A 22019-nucleotide genomic window follows, 5' to 3' on the forward strand; every position below is an offset into this window, starting at 1 on the left:
CCTAGTATTAACATTTCTTATTGCTTATTAAATTTTAACATTTTGAAATTAATGTATGTAATCTGGAATTATCTTTTCAGAAGTATAATGACAGTGTCATTTTATGGATTAATCTTTAGGACATCCAGTGGTGCAAAGACTTTTAGCAGTTGCAGTTTGAGTGACTTTGAAAGTTTCATTTCAAATCAGGATGCCAGCTGTCTTCAGAATAAACCACAAATGCAAAGACAGAAGAGAGCAGTGTGTGGAAATCGCATAGTAGAGACCGGTGAAGACTGTGATTGTGGTACACAGGAAGTAAGTCTTATAATTACTAAATTAATAAAACTCATTAATATATTATTTTAGTTCATCTCTTTCATAAATGTTTTGCATACATTTAAAAAATACTACCCCTAAAACTGTATATGTGAAATATAGGACATTTGTTCAGCTTAAAATTGTTTTAAATTTTTAATTTGAAAGAGTTTACAAATAAATTGTATCTATTATTATCTTTTTTTTTTTTTTGACAGGCAGAGTGGACAGTGAGAGAGAGAGAGAGAGAGAGAGAGAAAGGTCTTCCTTTGCCGTTGGTTCACCCTCCAATGGCCGCCGCGGCCGGCGCGCTGTGGCCGGCGCACCGCGCTGATCCGATGGCAGGAGCCAGGAGCCAGGTGCTTTTTCCTGGTCTCCCATGGGGTGCAGGGCCCAAGCACCTGGGCCATCCTCCACTGCACTCCCTGGCCACAGCAGAGAACTGGCCTGGAAGAGGGGCAACCAGGACAGAATCCGGCGCCCCGACCGGGACTAGAACCCGGTGTGCCGGCGCCGCTAGGCGGAGGATTAGCCTAGTGAGCCGCGGCGCCGGCTATTATTATCTTTAAATATTAAACATATTACCAAAATTATTGATGATGGGACAATAAGGGTATCTGGAAACAGCTTTTGCATCCCAGATTAAATGTGTAAGGATAAGATCTTTCCAATCTCTGCTTAATGTTTGGACTTTATATGTGTTTATTAAAATTGGTGTTTTAGCAGCCTTTCACATGCCTTTTAGGGCATTATTTCCTAGTGGATTCAGTAGTACGATAAGGGTGTCTGTATTAGTATTGTAATATAAACATACAGTGATTTTATCATTAGCTTGCTGGGGAAGCCCTGATAATACAACAAAATGCAAAGTGTCCAGGGTGCAATTCTTACAGGTATTTAAGTATTTACAGCCATACTGTCAGTGTGCCTGATTTACTTGATTAAAATGGATAGAAATCACATTAAGTTTTATCACCTGTATAGAGCTACATGAATGATTCACATCACATTGTTTTAATTATGTTTAACCACTTGGTAGAACATGTCCTCCCTATTTTTTAAAGCAATTTGAAATGTAACTTTATTTTTAAGCTTTTGATTTCTCAATAGTTTTAAATTAATGAAACAAAATTTGGGAAGGAGTCTTACCTGCTCCACACCCAAATTCCCCTTAACATATAAGTGTAATGTATTTGTCACAGTTAATGAGCTACACCATGATTCCCCTATTTTTAAAAACTCCAAACTCCCTCTTTGCTTCCTACCCTTCTCTGCCTCAATTCATTATCATTCTGTGTTTAGATTGATTTTTTTCTATTCAGCCCTCATGTATGAAAGAGAACATATGGTATTTGCTTTTCTGCATCTGACTTATTTCACTTAAAATGATGTCCTCCCATCCATTTTGCTGCAAAACACAGGATGTTATTAGTTTTAATGTCTGACCAGTATTTCATTGTATAAATGTGTATGTGTGATATTGCATTTCTTTATCCACTCATCTGAGGATTGACACATTGGTTTATTCATATCTTAGCTAATGTAAGCAGTGCTATCAAACACAGTGCAGCAGATGGTATCTTTAATACAATGATTTTATGTATTTTGGATGTATACCTAGTAGTTGGGTTGCTAGTCACATAGCAGTTCCATTTCCAGTTTTTAAAGAAATAGCTGCACTGTTTTCCACAATGTCCATGTTATGGTCAGTGGGACCCCTGGCTGTGGAACTTCCAGGCTCTTCTCTCTGTGCATGAATGAATTCAAGGTTGAGGCATAAAAGTATACAGTAAAGCAGGATTTATTGAAAGGTAAAGAGGTAGTACATGCTCAAGTAATAAGAGAAAAGAAGGTTAACAGACAGAGAAAATGAACAAAAAGAAAAACAACAAAAATGGACTCATCAATAAGGTTCAGATCATATTTTATACTATTGGCAGATGGTAGGGGTGGTGTCTGGGGTGAAACTTAGTTGAATATTTAAATGTGGGTGGAATTTTGGGGAGGACTTGAAGACCACCAGGTTCCATACCCTTTTATAGAAACACTAGAAATGTCATGGCATCAGGTGTTTAATGGGACTGGGAGATTTCCTCATGGTAATTTTCTTATAATAATTAATTATTAGGACCTAAAGGTCATCATATGGACACATCCTGCAGTCGTATTTGATATTTTCAGCTGACACTGCTTCTCGTTTGCAACACTGTAGAATGTGAAATTTCTACTGCATAGAAAAGGTGTGTGTATGTGGGGGGGTTGGTGGAACACAGAGGTGGGTTTGGGCTGTACACATAAAGAAGTTTGGTACCTACCAGAACAAGGAATTGGGTGATATGGATAGGGCTATCTGGTAGGCTGGGTAGGGTTGTTGCATGTGGGTCAGCTGTGGCTGCTGCATGGGCTTTCTAGTGCTGTCCTGTGGTAGGTCAGCTATGCTTGTTATATGGCAGATCGTAGTCCTTTTGCTAAAACTACCTATCTGCCCATATCATTTTTCCCATCAGGAGTTGTAATCCTTTATTCTTAGTAGGAGTTTCAGGGACGAAGGTTTGTCTTCTGTAACATCTTAATGCAGTATCAGGGCATTCTTCCAGGGACAGAATATCCCTGGCTGACTGATCTAAAAATGTTTGAGAAGGTAGAAGTCTGCAGTCAGTTGTTGGCAATGCCTGGAATCCCTGTGTGACCATTGTTTTGGCATGTAATTGTTGAATTATGGAAGAGACAAACTTGACAATGAAGAAGAAGATGGCAGTTGGGTAAAAAAACAAAGAATGTAGCAATCATGTCAGAGAAGGGGATATGCATAAAGCTGATTCCCATATGTTGTGAGTTGGTGGACTTCTTTTGCCAAAATCATAGAACCTACTGGCTTGTTTAGAAGTCCTTTTGATATCTCTTTCCATGAGCCCACTGTTATTAATGTAAATGTAGCAGGTTTGGTTATTCACTGGACCTATCCTGCCTTGTCCTACCAGTAGGTATTCTAGGGGTAGTTGTTTGTCCGTAACACTTCAGTTAGGGAATTCTAAAAATAATATAGTTGCTCTTGGGCCCTACCAGTGGTTTCTGCTGAGTTTTCCAAGGGAGCAGACAGATTCCTTAAAGCAACTTCATGAAATATATACCAAGATTCCCATGTTTTAGGGTAGAAAATCTTACCAGCGACTTTTTTTCTGTCAATAGCAGTTTCCCAGGATGAATAAGAAAAGTAGGAGCAGTGTGTCAGCTGAGAGTTGCCATGATGGGAGTCTTAATATGTGTCTCTTTAAGAAATGCACAATAAGAGAAATTTTACTTACATTTTTACTTTTTGAAGATAAACTTAAGGTTCTCAGTTGCTTCAAAAGAATAGGAAGAAATACACTATAGATATGCCTGTTAAGACTCAAGTGGTCGAGTTAGGGGTTTTATTTTCTAAATTTTAAGTGCAGTAGGAGTGGTAAGCAGAAGGTAGGGTCCCTTCCAATTAGGCTATCATTGATAAGAAGGTCCCCTCTTATTAAGATTTTATTAGGACTGGATCTCCTGGGAGAGTGATTGCTCATGAATTTTGGGATCTGGCATGATAGGAATCCTTTTTGCCATATTGTGTCATAGCCTTCTATACCTGTACTTGGCCAAAGTTGATAACATACTTTGTATGATCTTGAGTATCTGAATAAAAAAGGATGTCATTGTTGAGGAAGGGCCTCTGATTTAACATTGCAAAAGGTCTAAGGTAGCCTTGGTGCCATCCTCGTCCTAAGGAAGGCAATAGGCAATAACTAGTGTAAGATTATCGCTGGCCATTTTAACATTGCCTAAATATTGGAGTCCACAGAAGCAAGGTGGTGGGAATTGATTCCTGAATCTTCTGTGTTACTTTAGAGACAAAGGAGAGGCTGTTATCAGTTTGGAGCAAGACCAAATATAGGGTTATTTCCTTTAGTAGGATTTTGAACATTGTGTGCTGTTCCTATTTAGGTTGGAAAAGCCTCTTTCCATCAGATGCAAGTATCAATGAAGACTAGTCAATGTCTGTGACAATTTTCTAGTTTTATGCTAGTAAAGTCTATCTGCCAGTCTTAACCAGGGTAGGTTCCTCTCCTCTGCACAGACATGAGTAGGAGAGGTGGTTTGGTGTGGCCAGCAGGGTTATTTTGTAGACAGAGGTCCAGGATGAAGTAACCCTCCCCCCCCTTATAACAGTACATAGTCTTTTCCCTCCAAAGCCATAAGAGACTATATGCATTAGGGGCATTTTCCTGATACTTAGTCATGCATTTCTTTGAAATTTCCCATTAAGAGGCTATTGGTAGCATGACCTTATGATTTAAAGTTCACCACCTATTGCTAAATCTTTAGTTTAACCTCAGTGCTGGGCCCCTTCTATTTCTGTCATGGTACAGTAGGGATTTCAAGCTGCCTCTAAAGGTAGAGGTTTTACAGTCATTTCTATGGCTTTCTGAGTGGCAGCCTCCATTACTATCTAATCTTCCAGTTTATTTCCTTTTATGATATGGCTGATCCATTTCGGTGTCCTTTGCAATGGAAAACAGCCACTTTCAGAGCTTCCACAACTACCTAACGGTAACTATAATCTCTTGCCGTGTTAATGGGAGAATTCCTTTCTTTTTTTGCATTCAGTATACCCCTTATTATTCAAATTGCTATGTATTTGAAACAGAGCAGGCGCCATTTTGGACATATGTAAAGCAGCACCCACCATCAGCCAAGCAGAAAAACCTGATTCTGGGGGGTGAAATAACAGGAGGTTAGTACCTAGTGAATGTGTGGAGCTAATGAACTGAGACTGTGAAAAAAGAGACGGTGGGTAAGAGAACTCACGGAGTTCACTTGAGTACTCTCCTGAGACACTACAATTTGGTAACCTTGGCAACCCAGTGGGAGACTACAGGGGAATTTGAGCCCACACTGCGGGCAGAACAGATTCCTTGTGTGGTCCTTGGGAAAGAGTAGACAAATGTTATACCCATGGAGCCAGAGATCAGAAATGGACTACCTTCAATTCCACTCAGCTGTGTGAAATTACTTCCCTTCTGAATCAAAGAGAGAGAGAGAGAGAGAGAGAGAGAGAGAGAGAGAGAGAGAGAAAGATTTACCACGCCTAACCTGGGGGTGTCACCTTTGGCACACTCTTAACCCTGAAGAACCAAACAGAGCTCTCTGGCCACACCATTCTCAAGCTTCTAAGGCTCCAAAAAAAGCAGACAGTCCACTTAATACAGTCATAGTATAACAAGAAAAACCACCACAGCGAGGGAAGAAGAATCCAAAGAATATCTCCATAATGCCAAACAACAACAGGAAACAAGAACAAGGAAGACATTATGACGTCCCCAAATGAACAAGACACCCCAAGCCAAGATTATGAAGATGATGAGATAGAAGAAATGCAAGATACTGATTTCAAAAAATTTATGATAAGAACATTTAGAAGTTTTCAGAAACAAATTCTTGAACTACAGAAATTCTTACTGGACAGGATAGAAAATATCTGTCATGAAAAGGAAATCTTAAGGAGGAATCAAAATGAAATGCAGAAACTAGTAGAACAGGAAAGTGTGATAATGAAGAGAAATCAAAATGAAATGAAGAACTCAATAGATCAAATGACAAACACATTAGAAAGCCTTAAAAACAGAGTCAGTGAAGCAGAAGAGAGAATATTGGACTTAGAAGACAGAGCACAGGAAAGTATACAGTCAAACCAAAGAAAAGAAGAGGAAATTAGAAATCTAAAAAAATATTGTTGGGAATCTACAGGATACTATTAAAAAACCAACATTCGGGTTCTAGGAGTTCCTGAAGGCATGGAGAGAGAGAAAGGAATAAAATTCCTTTTTAGTGAGATACTAGCAGAAAACTTCCCGGGTTTGGAGAAGGACGGAGACAACCTAGTACAGGAAGCTCATAGAACGCCTAGTAAACATGACCAAAAGAGATCCTCACCATGACACATTGTAATCAAACTCACCACAGTGAAACAAAAAGAAAAAGATTCTAAAATGTGCCAGAGAGAAACGTCAGATTACTCTCAGAGGATCTCCAATTAGACTCACCGCAGACTTCTCATAAGAAACCCCACAGGCTAGGAGGGAATGGTGAGACATAGCCCAGGTACTAAGAGAGAAAAACTGCCAGCCCAGAATATTATATCCTGCAAAGCTCTCATTTGTAAATGAAGGCTAAATAAAGACCTTGCATAGCAAACAGAAATTTAAAGAATTTGTCACCACTCGTCCAGCCCTGCAAAAGATGCTTAAAGATGTGTTACACACAGAAACACAGAAACACAGTCATCAATATGAAAGAAGGTAAATGAAGGAAACCTCTCAGCAAAAGATCACAGGAAGTTCAAAATATATATTAGAAAATATCTTTGTGAAATTGGCAGGGCAAAGTTACTACATATCAATAGTCACATTGAACGTTAATAGCCACAACTCTCCAATTAAAAGACAGAGATTGGCTGGATGGGATAAGGAACAAAACCCATCTATTTACTGCTTACAAGAAACACATTTTCCAAAAAAGATGCATGCAAACTGAAAGTGAAAGGCTGGAAAAAAGATATATCATGCCAACGGAAATGAAAAAGAGCTGGCATAGCCATCTTAACATCAGACAAAATAAATTTTAACACAAAAAATGTTAAGAGAGACAAATCAGGGCACTATAAAATGATTAAGGGATGAATTCAACAGGAAGATAGAATGATTATCAATGTATATGCACTTAATTAGAGGGCACCGATTTATTTAAAATAGATGTTAAGGGACTTGAAGGGAGACTTAGACTCCAATACAATAGTGCTGGGGGACTTCAATACTCCACTCTCAGAAATAGACAGATAAACCAGACAGAAGATCAACAAGGACACAGTAGATTTATTTTTATAGCACAAATGGATCTAACAGATACATACAGAACTTTTCATACTACACTTAAAGAATTTATATTCTTCTCAGCAGTACCTGGAACTTATTCTAGGATTGACCACATATTAGGCCATAAAGCAAATCTCAGCAAATTCAAAAGAATTAGAATCATACCATGCAGCTTCTCAGACACAGTGGAATGAAGCTGGAAATTAGCAACTCTGGAATCCCTAGAGCATATGCAAACACATGGAGACTGAACAACATGCTCCTGAATGAACACTGGGTCATCAAAGAAATCAAAAGAGAAATCAAAAAATTTCTGGAAGTAAATGAGGATAACAGCACAACATATCAAAACTAATGGGATAGAGCAAAAGCAGTGTTAAGAGGAAAGTTTAAGCAATAGGTGCCTACATCAAGAAATTGGTAAGGCATCAAATAAATGAGCTTTCACTGCATCTCAAAGATCTAGAAAATCTGCAGCAAACCAGACCCAAATGTATAGGAGAAGAGAAATAATTAAAATCAGAGAAGAAATCAATAGGATTGAATCCCAAAAACATTACAAAAAATCAGCCAAACAAGGAGCTGGTGTTTTGAAAAAATAAATAAAATCGACACCCATTGGCCCAACTAACTAAAAAAGGAAAAGACCCAAATCAATAAAATGAGAGATGAAAAAGGAAACATAACAATAGACACCACAGAAATAAAAAGAATCATCAGAAATTACTACAAAACTTGTATGCCAGCAAACAGGGAATCTATCAGAAATGGATAGATTCATGGACACATGCAACCTACCGAAATTGAACCAGGAAGACATCGAAAACCTAAACAGACCCATAACTGAGAAAGAAACTGAAACTGTAATAAAGGCCCTACCAAAAAAGAAAAGCCCAGGACCGTATGGATTCACTGCTTAATTCTACCAGACATTTAAAGAACTAACTCCAATTATCTTCAACCTATTCAGAACAATCGAAAAAGAGGGAATCCTCCCAAATTCTTTCTATAAAGCCAGCATCAACTTAATTCCTAAGCCAGAAAAAGATGCAGCATTGAAACAGAATTGCTAGCCTGCGCCGTGGCACACTAGGCTAGTCCTCCACATTGCGGTGCGGCACACCGGGTTCTAGCCCCGGTTGGGGTGCCAGATTCTGTCCTGGTTGCCCCTCTTCCAGGCCAGCTCTCTGCTGTGCCCAGCAGTGCAGTTGAGGATGGCCCAAGTACTTGGGCCCTGTACCCCATGGGAGACCAGGAGAAGCACTTGGCTTCTGCCATTGGATCGGCGCAGCACGCCGGCCGCAGCACGCCGGCCGCGGCGGCCATTGGAGGGTGAACCAACGGCAAAGGAAAACCTTTTCTCTGTCTCTCTTTCTCACTGTCCAGTCTGCCTGTCAAATATTTCAATGCACAAAAATCAACAGCCTTTGTATACACAGGCAATGCCATGGCTGAGGAAGAACTTCTAAGATCAATCCCATTCACAATAGCTACAAAAACAATCAAATACCTTGGAATAAACTTAACCAAGGATGTTAAAGGTCTCTACGATGAGAATTACAGAATCTTAAAGAAAGAAATAGAAGAGGATACCAAGAAATGGAAAAATCTTCCATGCTCATGGATTGGAAGAATCAATATCATCAAAATATCCATTCTCCCAAAAGCAATTTATAGATTCAATGCAATACCAATCAAGATACCGAAGACCTTCTTCTCAGATCTGGAAAAAATGATGCTGAAATTCATATGGAGTCACAGGTGACCTTGAATAGCTAAAGCAATCTTGTACAACAAAAACAAAGCTGGAGGCATCACAATACCAGATTTCAGGACATACTACAGGGCAGTTGTAATCAAAACAGCATGGTACTGGTACAGAAACAGATGGATAGACCAATGGAACAGAATTGAAACACCAGAAATCAATCCAAACAGCTACAGCCAACTCATATTTGATCAAGGATCCAAAACCAATCCCTGGAGTAAGGACAGTCTATTCAATAAATGGTGCTGGGAAAACTGGATTTCCACGTGCAGAATCATGAAGAAAGACGCCTACCTTTCACCTTACACAAAAATTCAATCAACATGGATTAAAAACTTAAATCTACGACCTGACACCATCAAATTATTAGAGAGCATTGGAAAAACCCTGCAAGATATAGGTACTGGCAATGACTTCTTGGAAAACACCCCAGAAGCACAGGCAGTCAAAGCCAAAATCAACTATTGGGATTGCATCAAGGTGAGAAGTTTCTGTACTGCAAAAGAAACAGGACAGTTAAGAGAAAACCGACAGAATGGGAAAAATATTTGCAAACTATGCAACAGATAAAGGGTTAATAACCAGAATCTACAAAGAAATCAAGAAACTCCACAAAATGAAAACAAACAACCCACTTAAGAGATGGGCCAAGGACCTCAATAGACATTTTTCAAAAGAGGAAATCCCATTGGCCAACAGGCACATGAAAAAATGTTCAAGGTCACTAGCAATCAGGGAAATGCAAATCAAAAGCACAATGAGGTTTCACCTCACCCCGGTTAGAATGGCTCACATACAGAAATCTACCAACAACAGATGCTGGCGAGGATGTGGGGAAAAAGGGACACTAACCCTCTGTTGGTGGGAATGCAAACTGTTAAGCCACTATGGAAGTCAGTCTGGAGATTCCTCAGAAACCTGAAGATAACCCTACCGTTCAACCTAGCCATCCCACTCCTTGGAATTTACCCAAAGGAAATTAAATTGGCAAACAAACAAGCTGTCTGCACCTTAATGTTTATTGCAGCTCAATTCACAATAGCTAAGACCTGGAACCAACCCAAATGCCCATCAACAGTAGACTGGATAAAGAAATTATGGGACATGTACTCTATAGAATACTATACAGCAGTCAAAAAAAAACAAAACCCAGTCATTTGCAACAAGATGGAGGAATCTGGAAAACATCATGCTGATTGAATTGAGCCATTCCCAAAGGGACATATATCATATGTTCTCCCTGATTGGCGACTACTAACTGAGCACCAAGAGGGAAACTTGTTGAAATGAAATGGACACTATGAGAAACAGTGAGTTGATCAGCTCTTGTCTGACGGTTGATGTACAATGTAATACTTTATCCATTTTAGTATTTTTTTTTGTTCTAGTACCATTGGTTGAACTCTGTAATTAACACACAATTATTCTTAGGTGTTTAAATTTTAACTAAAAAGTGATCCCTGTTAGGAATTTGGAAAACATTATGCTGAGTGTAATAAGCCAATCCCAAAGGGACAAATACCACTTGTTCTCCTTGATAGGTGACAACTGAGCACCAAAAAGGAAACCTGTTAAAGTGATATGAATAGTAGGAGAAACGGTGACTTGATCAGCCCTCACCCTGACTGTTGATGAGCATCTTATTATGTTATCCCTCTTAGTATTTTTTTGTTTGTTCTACTTAATACTTTTGGTTGAATACTGTAATCAATACACAATTCTTCTTAAGTGCTGAAACTTAACTGAAAAGTGATTGCTGTTAAATATAAGAGTGGGAATAAGAGAGGGAAGACATGTGCAATTCGGGACATGCTCAAGCTGACTTACCTCAAACGGTAGGGTTAGAAACATACCAGGGGATTCCAATCAATCCAATCAAGGTGGTATGTACCAATGCCATCTCACTAGTCCCAGTGATCAATTTCTGTTCACAATTGATCATAATGATAGGACTAAGGACCAAAGGGATCACATAAACAAGAATAGTGTCTGCAAATACTAGCTGATAGAATCAAAAAGGGAGAGAATGATCCAACATGGGAAGTGAGATACACAGCAGACCCATAGAATGGCAAATGTCCTAACAGCACTCTGGCCTCATAATCAGCCCTTAAGGCATGCGGATCCGGCTGAAATGCCCATGAGAGTGTTTCAGGCATGGAAAGCCAAGACACTCTGGGGGGAAAAAAAACCTAAATGAAAGATCTCCACGAGTGAGATCCCAGTGGAAAGAACGGGTCATCAAAGAAGGAGGTACCTTTCTCTGAAGGGAGGAGAGAACTTCTACTTTGACCATGGCCTTGTCTAAATATGATCAGAGTCAGTGAACTCAGGGGGCTTCCATAGCCTTGGCAGCTCATGACAAGAGCCTAGGGTGATTACTGATGCCATAAACAAGAGTGTCAATTTGTAAAGTCAACAACAGGAGTCACTGTGCACTTACTCCTCATGTAGGATCTTTGTCCTTAGTGTGCTGTACATTGAGATTTAATGCTATAACTAGTACTCAAACAGTATTTTTCACTTTATGTTTCTGTGTAGGTGCAAACTGTTGAAATCTTTACTTAATGTATGCTAAACTGATCTTCTGTGTATAGAGAGAATCGAAAATGAATCTTGATGTGAATGGAAGGGGAGAGGGAGTGGGAAAGGGGAGGGTTGCGGGTGGGAGGAAAGTTATAGGTGGGGAAGCCATTGTAATGCATAAGCTGTACTTTGGAAATTTATATTCATTAAATAAAAGTTTAAAAAAAAAAGAGAGAATTGCTGACCAGAATCCCTGATGAACATAGATGCAAAAGTCCTCAAAAAATCCTCGGTAATAGTATGCAAAAACACATCAGAAAGATCATCAACCCAGACCTAATGGGATTTATCCCTGGTATGCAGGGGTGCTTCAGTGTTCACGAATCAATCAGTGTGATACACCACATTAACAGACTGCAGAAGAAAAACCATATGATTATCTCAGTAGATGTAGAGAAAGCATTTGGTAAAATAAAACCCTTTTATGATGAAAACTCTAAGCAAATTCGGTATAGAAGGAACATTCCTGAATATAATCAAAGCAATTTATGAAAAACCCATGGCCAGCATCCTATTGAATGGGGAATAGTTGGAAGCATTTCCACTGAGATCTGGTACCAAACAGGGATGCCCACTGCTATTCAATATACTTCCGGAAGTTTTAGAGCAATTAGGCAAGAAAAAGAAATTAAAGGGATACAAATTGTGAAGGAAGAAGTCAAACTATCCCTCTTTGCAGATGATATGTTTCTCTATTTAGGGGATCCAAAGAACTCTACTAAGAGACTATTGGAACTCATAGAAGAGTTTGGCAAAATAGCAGAATGTAAAATCAGAGCATAAATATCCACAGCCTTTGTATACACTGGCAATGCCATGGCTGAGGAAGAACTTCTAAGATCAATCCCATTCACAATAGCTACAAAAACAATCAAATACCTTGGAATAAACTTAACCAAGGATGTTAAAGATCTCTCTGATGAGAATTACAGAATCTTAAAGAAAGAAATAGAAGAGGATACCAAAAAATGGAAAAATCTTCCATGATCATGGATTGGATGATTTAATATCATCAAAATATCCATTCTCCCAAAAGCAATTTATAGATTCAATGCAATACCAATCAAGATACCGAAGACCTTCTTCTCAGATCTGGAAAAAATGATGCTGAAATTCATATGGAGACAAAGAAGACCTTGAATAACTAAAGCAATCTTGTACAACAAACACGAAGCCAGAGGCATCACAATACCAGATTTCAGGACATACTACAGGGCAGTTGTAATCAAAACAGCATGGTACTGGTACAGAAACAGATGGATAGACCAATGTAATAGAATAGAAACACCAGAAATCAATCCAAATTCCTACAGCCAAAACCAATCCCTGGAGTAAGGACAGTCTATTCAATAAATAGTGCTGGGAAAATTGGATTTCCACATGCAGAAGCATGAAGCAAGACCCCAACCTTTCACCTTACACAAAAATCCACTCAAGATGGATTAAAGATCTAAATCTATAACCCGAAACCATCAACTTAATAGAGAACATCGGAGAAACCCTGCAAGATATTGGCACAGGCAAAGACTTCTTGGAAAACACCCCAGAAGCACTGGCAGTCAAATCCGAAATTAACATTTGGGATTGCATCAAATTGAGAAGTTTCTGTACTGTGACAGAAACAGACAGGAAAGTGAAGAGGCAACTGACAGAATGGGAAAAAATATTTGCAAACTATGCAACAGATAAAGGGTTAATAACCAGACTCTACAAAGAGATCAAGAAACTCCAAAACAACAAATCAAACAACCCACTTAAGGATGTGCCAAGGACCTCAGTGGACATTTTTCAAAAGAGGAAATACAAGTGGCCAACAGGCACATGAAAAAATGTTCAAGATCACTAGCAATCAGGGAAATGCAAATACAAACCACAATGAGGTTTCACCTCACCCTGGTGAGAATGGCTCACATGCAGAAATCTACCAACAACAGATGCTGGATAGGATGTGGGGAAAAGGGACACTAACCCACTGTTGGTGGGATTGCAAACTGGTTAAGCCACTATGGAAGTCAGTCTGGAGATTCCTCAGAAACCTGAATATAACTGCATCATAAAACCCAGCCATCCCACTCCTTGGAATTTACCCAAAGGAAGTTAAATTGGCAAACAAACAAGCTGTCTGCACCTTAATGTTTATTGCAGCTCAATTCACAATAGCTAAGACCTGGAACCAACCCAAATGCCCATCAACAGTAGACTGGATAAAGAAATTATGGGACATGTACTCTATAGAATACTATACAGCAGTCAAAAACAATGAAATCCGGTCATTTGCAACAAAATGGAGGAATCTGGAAAACATCATGCTGAGTGAATTAAGCCAGTCCCAAAGGGACAAATAGCATATGTTCTCCCTGATCAGTGACAACTAACTGAGCACCAAAAAGGAATCCTGTTGAAGTGAAATGGATAACACAGGAAACAGTGACTTGATTAGCCCTTGTCCCGACTGTTGATGTAGAATTTAATGCTTTTAGTATTTTTTTGTCCTACTTAATACTATTGGTTGAACTCTTTAATTAACGCACAATTATTCTTAGGTGTTTAAATTTAACTGAAAAGTGATCTCTGTTAAATATAAGAATTGGAATAAGAGGGAGGAGATGTAGAATTTGAGACATGCTCAAGCTGACTTACCACAAATGGTGGAGTTAGAAATATGCCAGGGAATTCCAATACAATCCAATCAAGCTGGCATGTACCAATGCCATTTCACTAGTACAAGTGAACAATTTCAGTTCATACTGATAGGACTAAGAACCAAAGGGATCACATAAACAAGAATAGTGTCTGCAAATACTAGCTGATAGAATAAAAAAGGGAGAGAATGATCCAACATGGGAAGTGAGATACACAGCAGACCCATAGAATGGCAGATGTCCTAAACAGCACTCTGGCCTCAGAATCAGCCCTTAAGGCATTTGAATATGCCTAAGGATCCCATGAGAGTATTTTAGGCATGGAAAGCCAAGACACTCAGGTGAAAAAAAAAAAAAAAAGGAGGATCTAAATGGAAGATCTCTGCCTGTGAGATCCCAGTAGAAAGAACGGGCCATCAAAGAAGGAGGTACCTTTCTCTGAAGGGAATAGAGAATTTCCACTTTCACTATGACCTTGCCTAAATATGATCGATGTCAGTGAACTCAAAAGGCTTCCATAGGCTTGGCAACTCGTGACAAGAGCCTAGGGTGATTACTGACGCCATATACAAGGTGTCAACTTGTTAAGTCAACAACAGGAGTCACTGTGCACTTACTCCTCATGTAGGATCTCTGTCCATACTGTGTTTTTCAATGTGAATTAATGTTATAACTAGTACAACTACTACTCAAACAGTATTTTACACTTTATGTTTCTGTGTAGGTGCAAACTGATGAAATCTTTACCGTATATATACTAAATTGATCTTTTGTATATAAAGATATACAATGAATGAATTTTTTATGTGAATGGAATGGGAGAGGGAGTGGGAGATGGTAGGGTTGTGGGTGGAAGGGAATTTATGGGGGGGAAGCCATTGTAATCCATAAACTGTACTTTGGAAATTTATATTTACTAAATAAAAGTTAAAAAATAATAGATTATTGAGGTAAACATGTTAGTGGAGGTTACCAAAGCAGTTTTCAAAGTGATTATGTAATTTTACACTTTATAGTTAACATATTGAACTTTTTTTAAAAAGAGATTTATTTATTATTTGAAAGAGTTACACAGAGAGCAGAGGCAGAGAGAGAAAGAGTTCTTCCATCTGCTGGTTCACTCCCCAGTTGGCCAAAACCACCAGAGCTGTGCCGATCCGAAGCTAGGAGCCAGGAGCTTCTTCCGGGTCTCCCATGTGGCCCAAGGACTTGGGCCATCCTACACTGCTTTCCCAGGCCATAGCAGAGAGCTGGATAGGAAGTGGAGCAGCCGGATCTTGAACCAGAGCCCATATGGTATGCCAGCACTTCAAGCCAGTGCGTTAACCTGCTGCACCACAGCACCGGCCCCAACATAATGAACTTTTAGTCCCTTTGTATCCTCACCAAAATTTGATGCTGTCACCCTGTGATGTTTTGTGTTTGTACATTATGGAGTTACTAAACAAGCTAACTAATTCATCACCTCACACCCATCATTTCTGTGGTTAAAGCATCGGCAAAATCTATTGCATAATCAATTTGAAGTATATGAAGTTATTTCAAAGGTGCATGCAAGACTAGGGAATTATCCCCCTCATTTAACTCTCATGTTTTTTTTTTTTTTTTGATAGGCAGAGTTAGTGACAGAGAGAGAGAGAGAAAGCTCTTCCTTGTTCCATTGGTTCACCCCCAAGTGGCCACTACAGCCAGTGCATTGCAGCCGGTGCGCTGCACCAATCTGAAGCCAGAAGCCAGGTGCTTCCTGGTCTCCCATGTGGGTGAAGGGCCCAATGACCTGGGCCATCTTCCACTGCCTTCCCGGGCCACAGCAGAGAGCTGGACTGGAAGAGGAGCAACCGGGACAGAATCCAGTGCCCCTACCGGGACTAGAACATGGGGTGTTGGTGCCGCACATGGAGGATAAGCCTAGTGAGCCACGGTGCAGGCACTGACTCTCGTTTGATACCCTTATTCAAACTCTATCCTCTCCTTTCCCTCCCAGCCTCTAATATAATTACCAGTGGGTATTCAGAAAGCATAGTTGGGTGACTGTAGTTCATAATAACTTATTATATATTTTATGAATAGTGTAGAAGAGTCCCATGCTTCCAATGATAAAGTAATGTCAAAGAATGGAAATAATGTATTATAATGATTTGATCAATTGCACATTGTGTACTTGTTTGAAATATCACAGTAAATATCAATAATTATTAATATTTTTCAAAAGAGAAAAGAACATGGATGTGTGTTCTGAAAATGCTATACATGGATTTCAAAAAATTTTGCACCTAAATAAACTTATCTCTTCATTACATTCATTACCATCCTGTGTTAGAGATCACTAAAGGTTATTTGTCCTAGCTGAAGCTTTATACTCTTTAATCAACACCTCTCCTTGCTCCATTTACTGCCTTTTCTCAGCCTCTGGTAATCTCCATTTTAGTCTCTACTTCCATGTGTTTGACTTTAATAGATTCCACATATAAGTGTGATCATGTAGTATTCATTTTATATGCCTAGATTATTTCATGTAGTATAATATCCTCTAGATTTGTCTATGTTGTTGAAAATGACAGGATTATCCCCTTTTTAAAACCTGAATACTATCTCACTGCATATGTGTATGTGTCTGTATGTGTATGTTTATATATATATATATATATCAATTTTTATCTACTTATTTGCTGATGGATACCTTGCTTGCTTCCATATAAGCTATTATGATAAGGCTGCAATGATCATTACACAAGAGGGAAGATATCTCTTTAACATACTAACTCCTTTGGATTTATGTCCCGAAGTGGGATAGCTGGGTCATATGATAATATATTTTTCATTTTTGTGGAAATTTCATATTAGTCTCCAAAAAGGCTGTTATTAATTTACATTCCCACTAACAGTGCACAACTGTCTCCCTTCTTTTAAATTTTTTTTTTATTTTTACTTTTGACAGGCAGAGTGGACAGCGAGAGAGAGAGAGAGAGACAGAGAGAGAAAGGTCTTCCTTTTGCCATTGGTTCACCTTACAATGGCCGCTGCGGCCGGCGCGCTGATCCAAAGGCAGGAGCCAGGTGCTTCTCCTGGTCTCCCACGGGGTGCAGGACCCAAGCACTTGGGCCATCCTCCACTGCACTCCTGGGCCACAGCAGAGAGCTGGCCTGGAAGAGGGGCAACCGGGACAGAATCCGGCTCCCCAACCGGGACTGGAACCTGGTGTGCCGGTGCCACAGGCAGAGGATTAGCCTACTGAGCCACGGGCCGGCCAACTGTCTCCCTTTTTACTACATCCTCACCAATATTTGTTATCTTTTAAAAAATATTCAATCTTTACTATTTCCAAATTTAGAAAAGTTTTAGCAACAATTGCTTCTGATACTTTTTTGCCTCCAACCTTCTACAATACCCAGCTTTTGCCCCAGTTTTTGAAACTCTAATTGTACACAAATTAGACTGCTTTATACTGTCCCACAGTTCATGGAACCTCTTTTTTGGCATATTATCTGCCTTTACTTCTGTTGAAATAGACTTTAGTCACTGTTTCTTCAGGTTTACCTAAGTTTCTCTTCAAGGTCTAGGATATCGTTAAACCCATGAAGTGATGACTAGTATGCAGAATTCTGAACTTCTTTCTTTTAGTAGCTCACTGTTCAACAGTAATCCATCAAAGAGCCATTTTTGTCTTTTTAAGTCAATGAAATTATCACATTCTCCTTCAGAAAATTCCTGCGGGTGGTAGGCTGGTAACTTAGGGTTTATTACATTTGTTTTTGTTCTCTAAAGACAATTGCCTATTGTCTACCTTCTGGAAAATGATTATTTCATATATCTTCCTCAATTCTCTAGTAGGATAAGAAGGTAAGTAGGGTATCAGTTACTTCATATGACTTGATATAAATGACTTACATTAATATTTTAAATATAGAGAGATGCTAAATATATCAATGATAGCAATATTCATCTTTCCCCAAATTCAAAAGTTATGCCCAACAAATATAGTCCATATTAAAGTTTGTGTTATTGTAATGATGTATTTTCACTTGTACATTGTACTACTTAACAGCAATGTGGGCCTCAAAAATGTTGTGATCATCGAACTTGTAGGCTGAAGGAAGGACTAGATTGCTTTGAAGGACCCTGTTGCTCAGAATGCCGTGTAAGATTTATAGATATGAACATTTTCTGTGTGTGTGTTAATTATTTGTGGGATACTTTAGAAAACTTATAATTAAGCTATCAGTCAAAATAAGTGATTTTTAAATAAATTATACTTAATAAATATAGGACCAGATTTCTGATTTTGTGAACTTTTGTTGGTTTTTAGGGCCTCTTTCTTTCTTTCTTTTGACAGGCAGAGTTAGACAGTGATAGAGAGACAGAGAGAAAGGTCTTTCTTCTGTTAGTTCGCCCCCCAAATGGCCGCTATGGATGGCGCACTGCACCAGTCTGAAGCCAGGAGCCAGGTGCTTCTCCTGGTCTCCCATGCAGGTGCAGGGCCCAAGCACTTGGGCCATCCTCCACTGTCTTCCCGGGCCACAGCAGAGAGCTGGACTGGAAGAGAAGCAACCAGGACAGAACCGGCGCCCCATCCGGGACTAGAACCCTTTGTGCTGGTGCCGCACGTGGAGGATGAGCCTAGTGAGCTGCGTCGCCAGCCAGGGCCTCTTTCTAATATCAGTATTTTCAGTAGCTTTTTTTTAAAGTCTTGATTTATTAATATTATAGAACTCCTTATTACTGAAGGTCTTCACTTAAAGGGAGAGTTGTTCATTCCTCCATGTATTACAATTTTATAAATAAAAATATTTTATAAGTAAAACAGTTATTGATTATGATAAATATCTATAAATATGATTTTGAGAGATGTAGAAAATTTCTAAAAATATACGGAGTGAAAATTACTAGGTACAGTATTTTAGAAATAGTATCTGTAGCAAAAATTTAAGCTATGGACTTTTTATTTAAAGATTGTTTTAACTGAAGGATTTCAGTGGCGTTTGTATGGTGAACAGCTTGACTTCTGTTCCCTGTTTGCCTTTTCAGCCCCCTCATTGTATTCATAACAGATGCATCTTATGAGAAAACCTCTTTTGAACTACCTATCTTGGGTTCTATATGACTGACTGTCCTTGACTAACACAACTTTTTGTTTTTTTTTTTTCTTATTATACGATTGCATTCTTACTTCTGTAATGTTTCATATAAATTAGAAATGATTTAATAAATATGAGATATGTTCTCTTTAAAATTCTTTATATAAATTTTATTAATTCTATTTAAAAGGAGTTATTTAACTGGAAGACATCTAGGAGGATTGCCAGTAGGTTCTTTCTTCTTCAAAAATGTCTATAATTGAACTTATTTTTCCCTTTGCTCTTTCTATTATTTGTCTCTCACATTTGTCACAAAATTTTGAGGTATTCTATCCTTTCCTAGTTAGATAGGGTTATTTTATTTGTAAATTGACTAGATTACACTATTTTTACCCAAAAGGAATAATTTTCAAAGCTGTATTTGATCTTTATTCCCTTACACTGAAAAAACAAATAAAATTTTGACTTTGATGTCATACTTGTGATATACTGTTTCTGGTTCTTTTATCTTCTGATTTTAGTTGATAACATTTATAAGCTTTTGATTATAAAGTAAATTGAAAGCATGCCATTGCAAAAATCAAAGTAGGGAAGGAAATAGAGAGCATGGGAGTTAGGGAGGGAGGTTGGGAAGTATCATGCTCTTAAAACTGCATATATGATGTACACAAATCTGTCCCTTTTATAAAACTAAATAAAAACTTTAAAACTTTTCATTTTTAAATTATTAAAATATTGATGTACAAAAAGATATTGCTAGGTGTTACTGAATAAAAGGTGCAGGGTGCAAATTACTGACATAACTTTAAAATAAATATTGACAAACACAACAATATATGAATAATTCCTTTTTATATTTTATTTGTCATTAGTTTAAGGGCCATGATATTGTGTGCAGGAATCCTAAACATCATGAATGTGATTTCTTTGACTATTGTACTGGAAGATCAGCACAATGTCCTGAGGACAGGATCATAATGAATGGACATCCATGCAGAAAAGGCACATCTATGTGTTTTGAAGGAGACTGCCCAGATCTTAATGAACGTTGTCGTAACTTGTTTGGCCCAAGTAATACATTTTTTTAATCTAAAAAGTTGGCTCTCTCTGAAAAATAAAAATTTTATGTTTTTAGATGTATAACTTGATGTTTTGGTATACGTGTATGTTGCAAAATAGTCACCACAATTAAGCTAATTAAAATACTCATCATCTCACATAGTTACCATTTTTGTTTTAAAATTTTGGTTTACTATTTTAGATTTCTTAGGAAATTTCATATTTTCAATATAGTATATATCATGTACTGTAGTCACACTGATGTATTTTAATGTCAATTTATTCATTTTTGAACTGACAGATTGTACAGATTGACCAACATCCCAATTTGCACATTGCTCTAGACTCTGGAAAGCACCTTTCAATTTTCTGTTTCTATGAGTTGGCAATTTTAGATTCAACATCGAAGAATTTTAATTTCCTTCTATATCCAGCTGGATCGTTTTCCTTAAGATAATGTCCTCCAACTTCACCCATGTTGTCACAAACAGCAACATGTTCTTTTTTGACATTGAGAACTTTATTTGACATTATTCCTTGTATCATATATAGCAACTTGTTGAGTATTCACATCTCTATGGGTTAGGTACTATTATTCTTCCCATTAAATATATGTGTATTAAAGAAACTGAGTAACCAACTCAGGGTAATACAACTATTTATAGTCAGAGATGAGATTCAATCCAAGGCAGTCTAACTGCAGTCTTTGCACTTCCCCAGTACACAGTCTTGCCTATTTTAACCAAAAAAAGCACGATAATCACTAGTATCTGTACTTCCTTCTCTTTTTTCCACAAAAATTTTTTATTTAATAAAGAGAAACAATACATTTCATAAATAAAACTATTCTTTCCACCATGCCTACCCTACTACCCACACTCTCACTTCTCTTTCTACTCACTCTCCTATTTCCATTATTTTTTACTAAGATGTGTTTTCAAATAACTTTATGTAGATGTGATTAACTGTATACTACATAAAGAGTTCAAGAAATAGTATGAAAAAAGAAACTGTTCCTCAATAGTTGAGACAAGGGCTGTTCAAAGGCATTGCATTTCAAAGTGTCAATGTCACTTCTATAGATTACCTTTGGGTGCTCTATTAGTTATCACAGTCCAGGCAGAACTTAAGGTATTTGTCCTTTTGGATGCCTTATTTCACTAAGGATGATGTTTTCCAGTTTCATTCAGTTTGTTGCAAATGACAGGATTTCACTTTTTTTAAAAAATCTATAGTATTCCATGGTGTATATATCCAGTAATTTCTTTATCCAGTCTTTTTTTTTTTTTTTTGGACAGGCAGAGTGGATAGTGAGAGAGAGAGAGACAGAGAGAAAGGTCTTCCTTTTGCCATTGGTTCACCCTCCAATGGCCGCCATGGCTGGTGCACTGTGGCTGGTGCACCGCGCTGATCCGAAGGCAGGAGCCAGGTACTTCTCCTGGTCTCCCATGGGGTGCAGGGCCCAAGCACTTGGACCATACTCCACTGCCTTCCCGGGCCACAGCAGAGAGCTGGCCTGGAAGAGGGGCAACCGGGACAGAATCCGGTGCCCCGACCGGGACTAGAACCCAGTGTGCCGCTAGGTGGAGGATTAGCCTATTGAGCCACGGCACTGGCCTTTATCCAGTCTTAAGTTGACAGACATTTGGGTTGATTCCTTATATTATCTATTGTGAATTGAGCTGCAATAAACATG

At 38.5% G+C, this 22019-nt stretch overlaps 1 protein-coding gene across 5 annotated transcripts in view; it reads left to right on the top strand.

The window, feature by feature from the left end:
• Positions 1-22019, top strand: part of LOC138843046 (disintegrin and metalloproteinase domain-containing protein 32-like) — a 498529-nt gene that overhangs the window by 98220 nt on the left and 378290 nt on the right. For all 5 annotated transcript variants that reach the window (XM_070068574.1, XM_070068573.1, XM_070068575.1 and 2 more), the window contains 3 exons: positions 120-297; positions 18235-18327; positions 20137-20335. In XM_070068574.1, coding sequence (XP_069924675.1) covers positions 120-297; positions 18235-18327; positions 20137-20335 — 470 coding nt within the window. The remainder of the gene's footprint in view (positions 1-119; positions 298-18234; positions 18328-20136; positions 20336-22019) is intronic.

Source organism: Oryctolagus cuniculus, chromosome 2, assembly GCF_964237555.1.
Source record: "Oryctolagus cuniculus chromosome 2, mOryCun1.1, whole genome shotgun sequence".
Lineage (NCBI taxonomy): Eukaryota > Metazoa > Chordata > Mammalia > Lagomorpha > Leporidae > Oryctolagus > Oryctolagus cuniculus.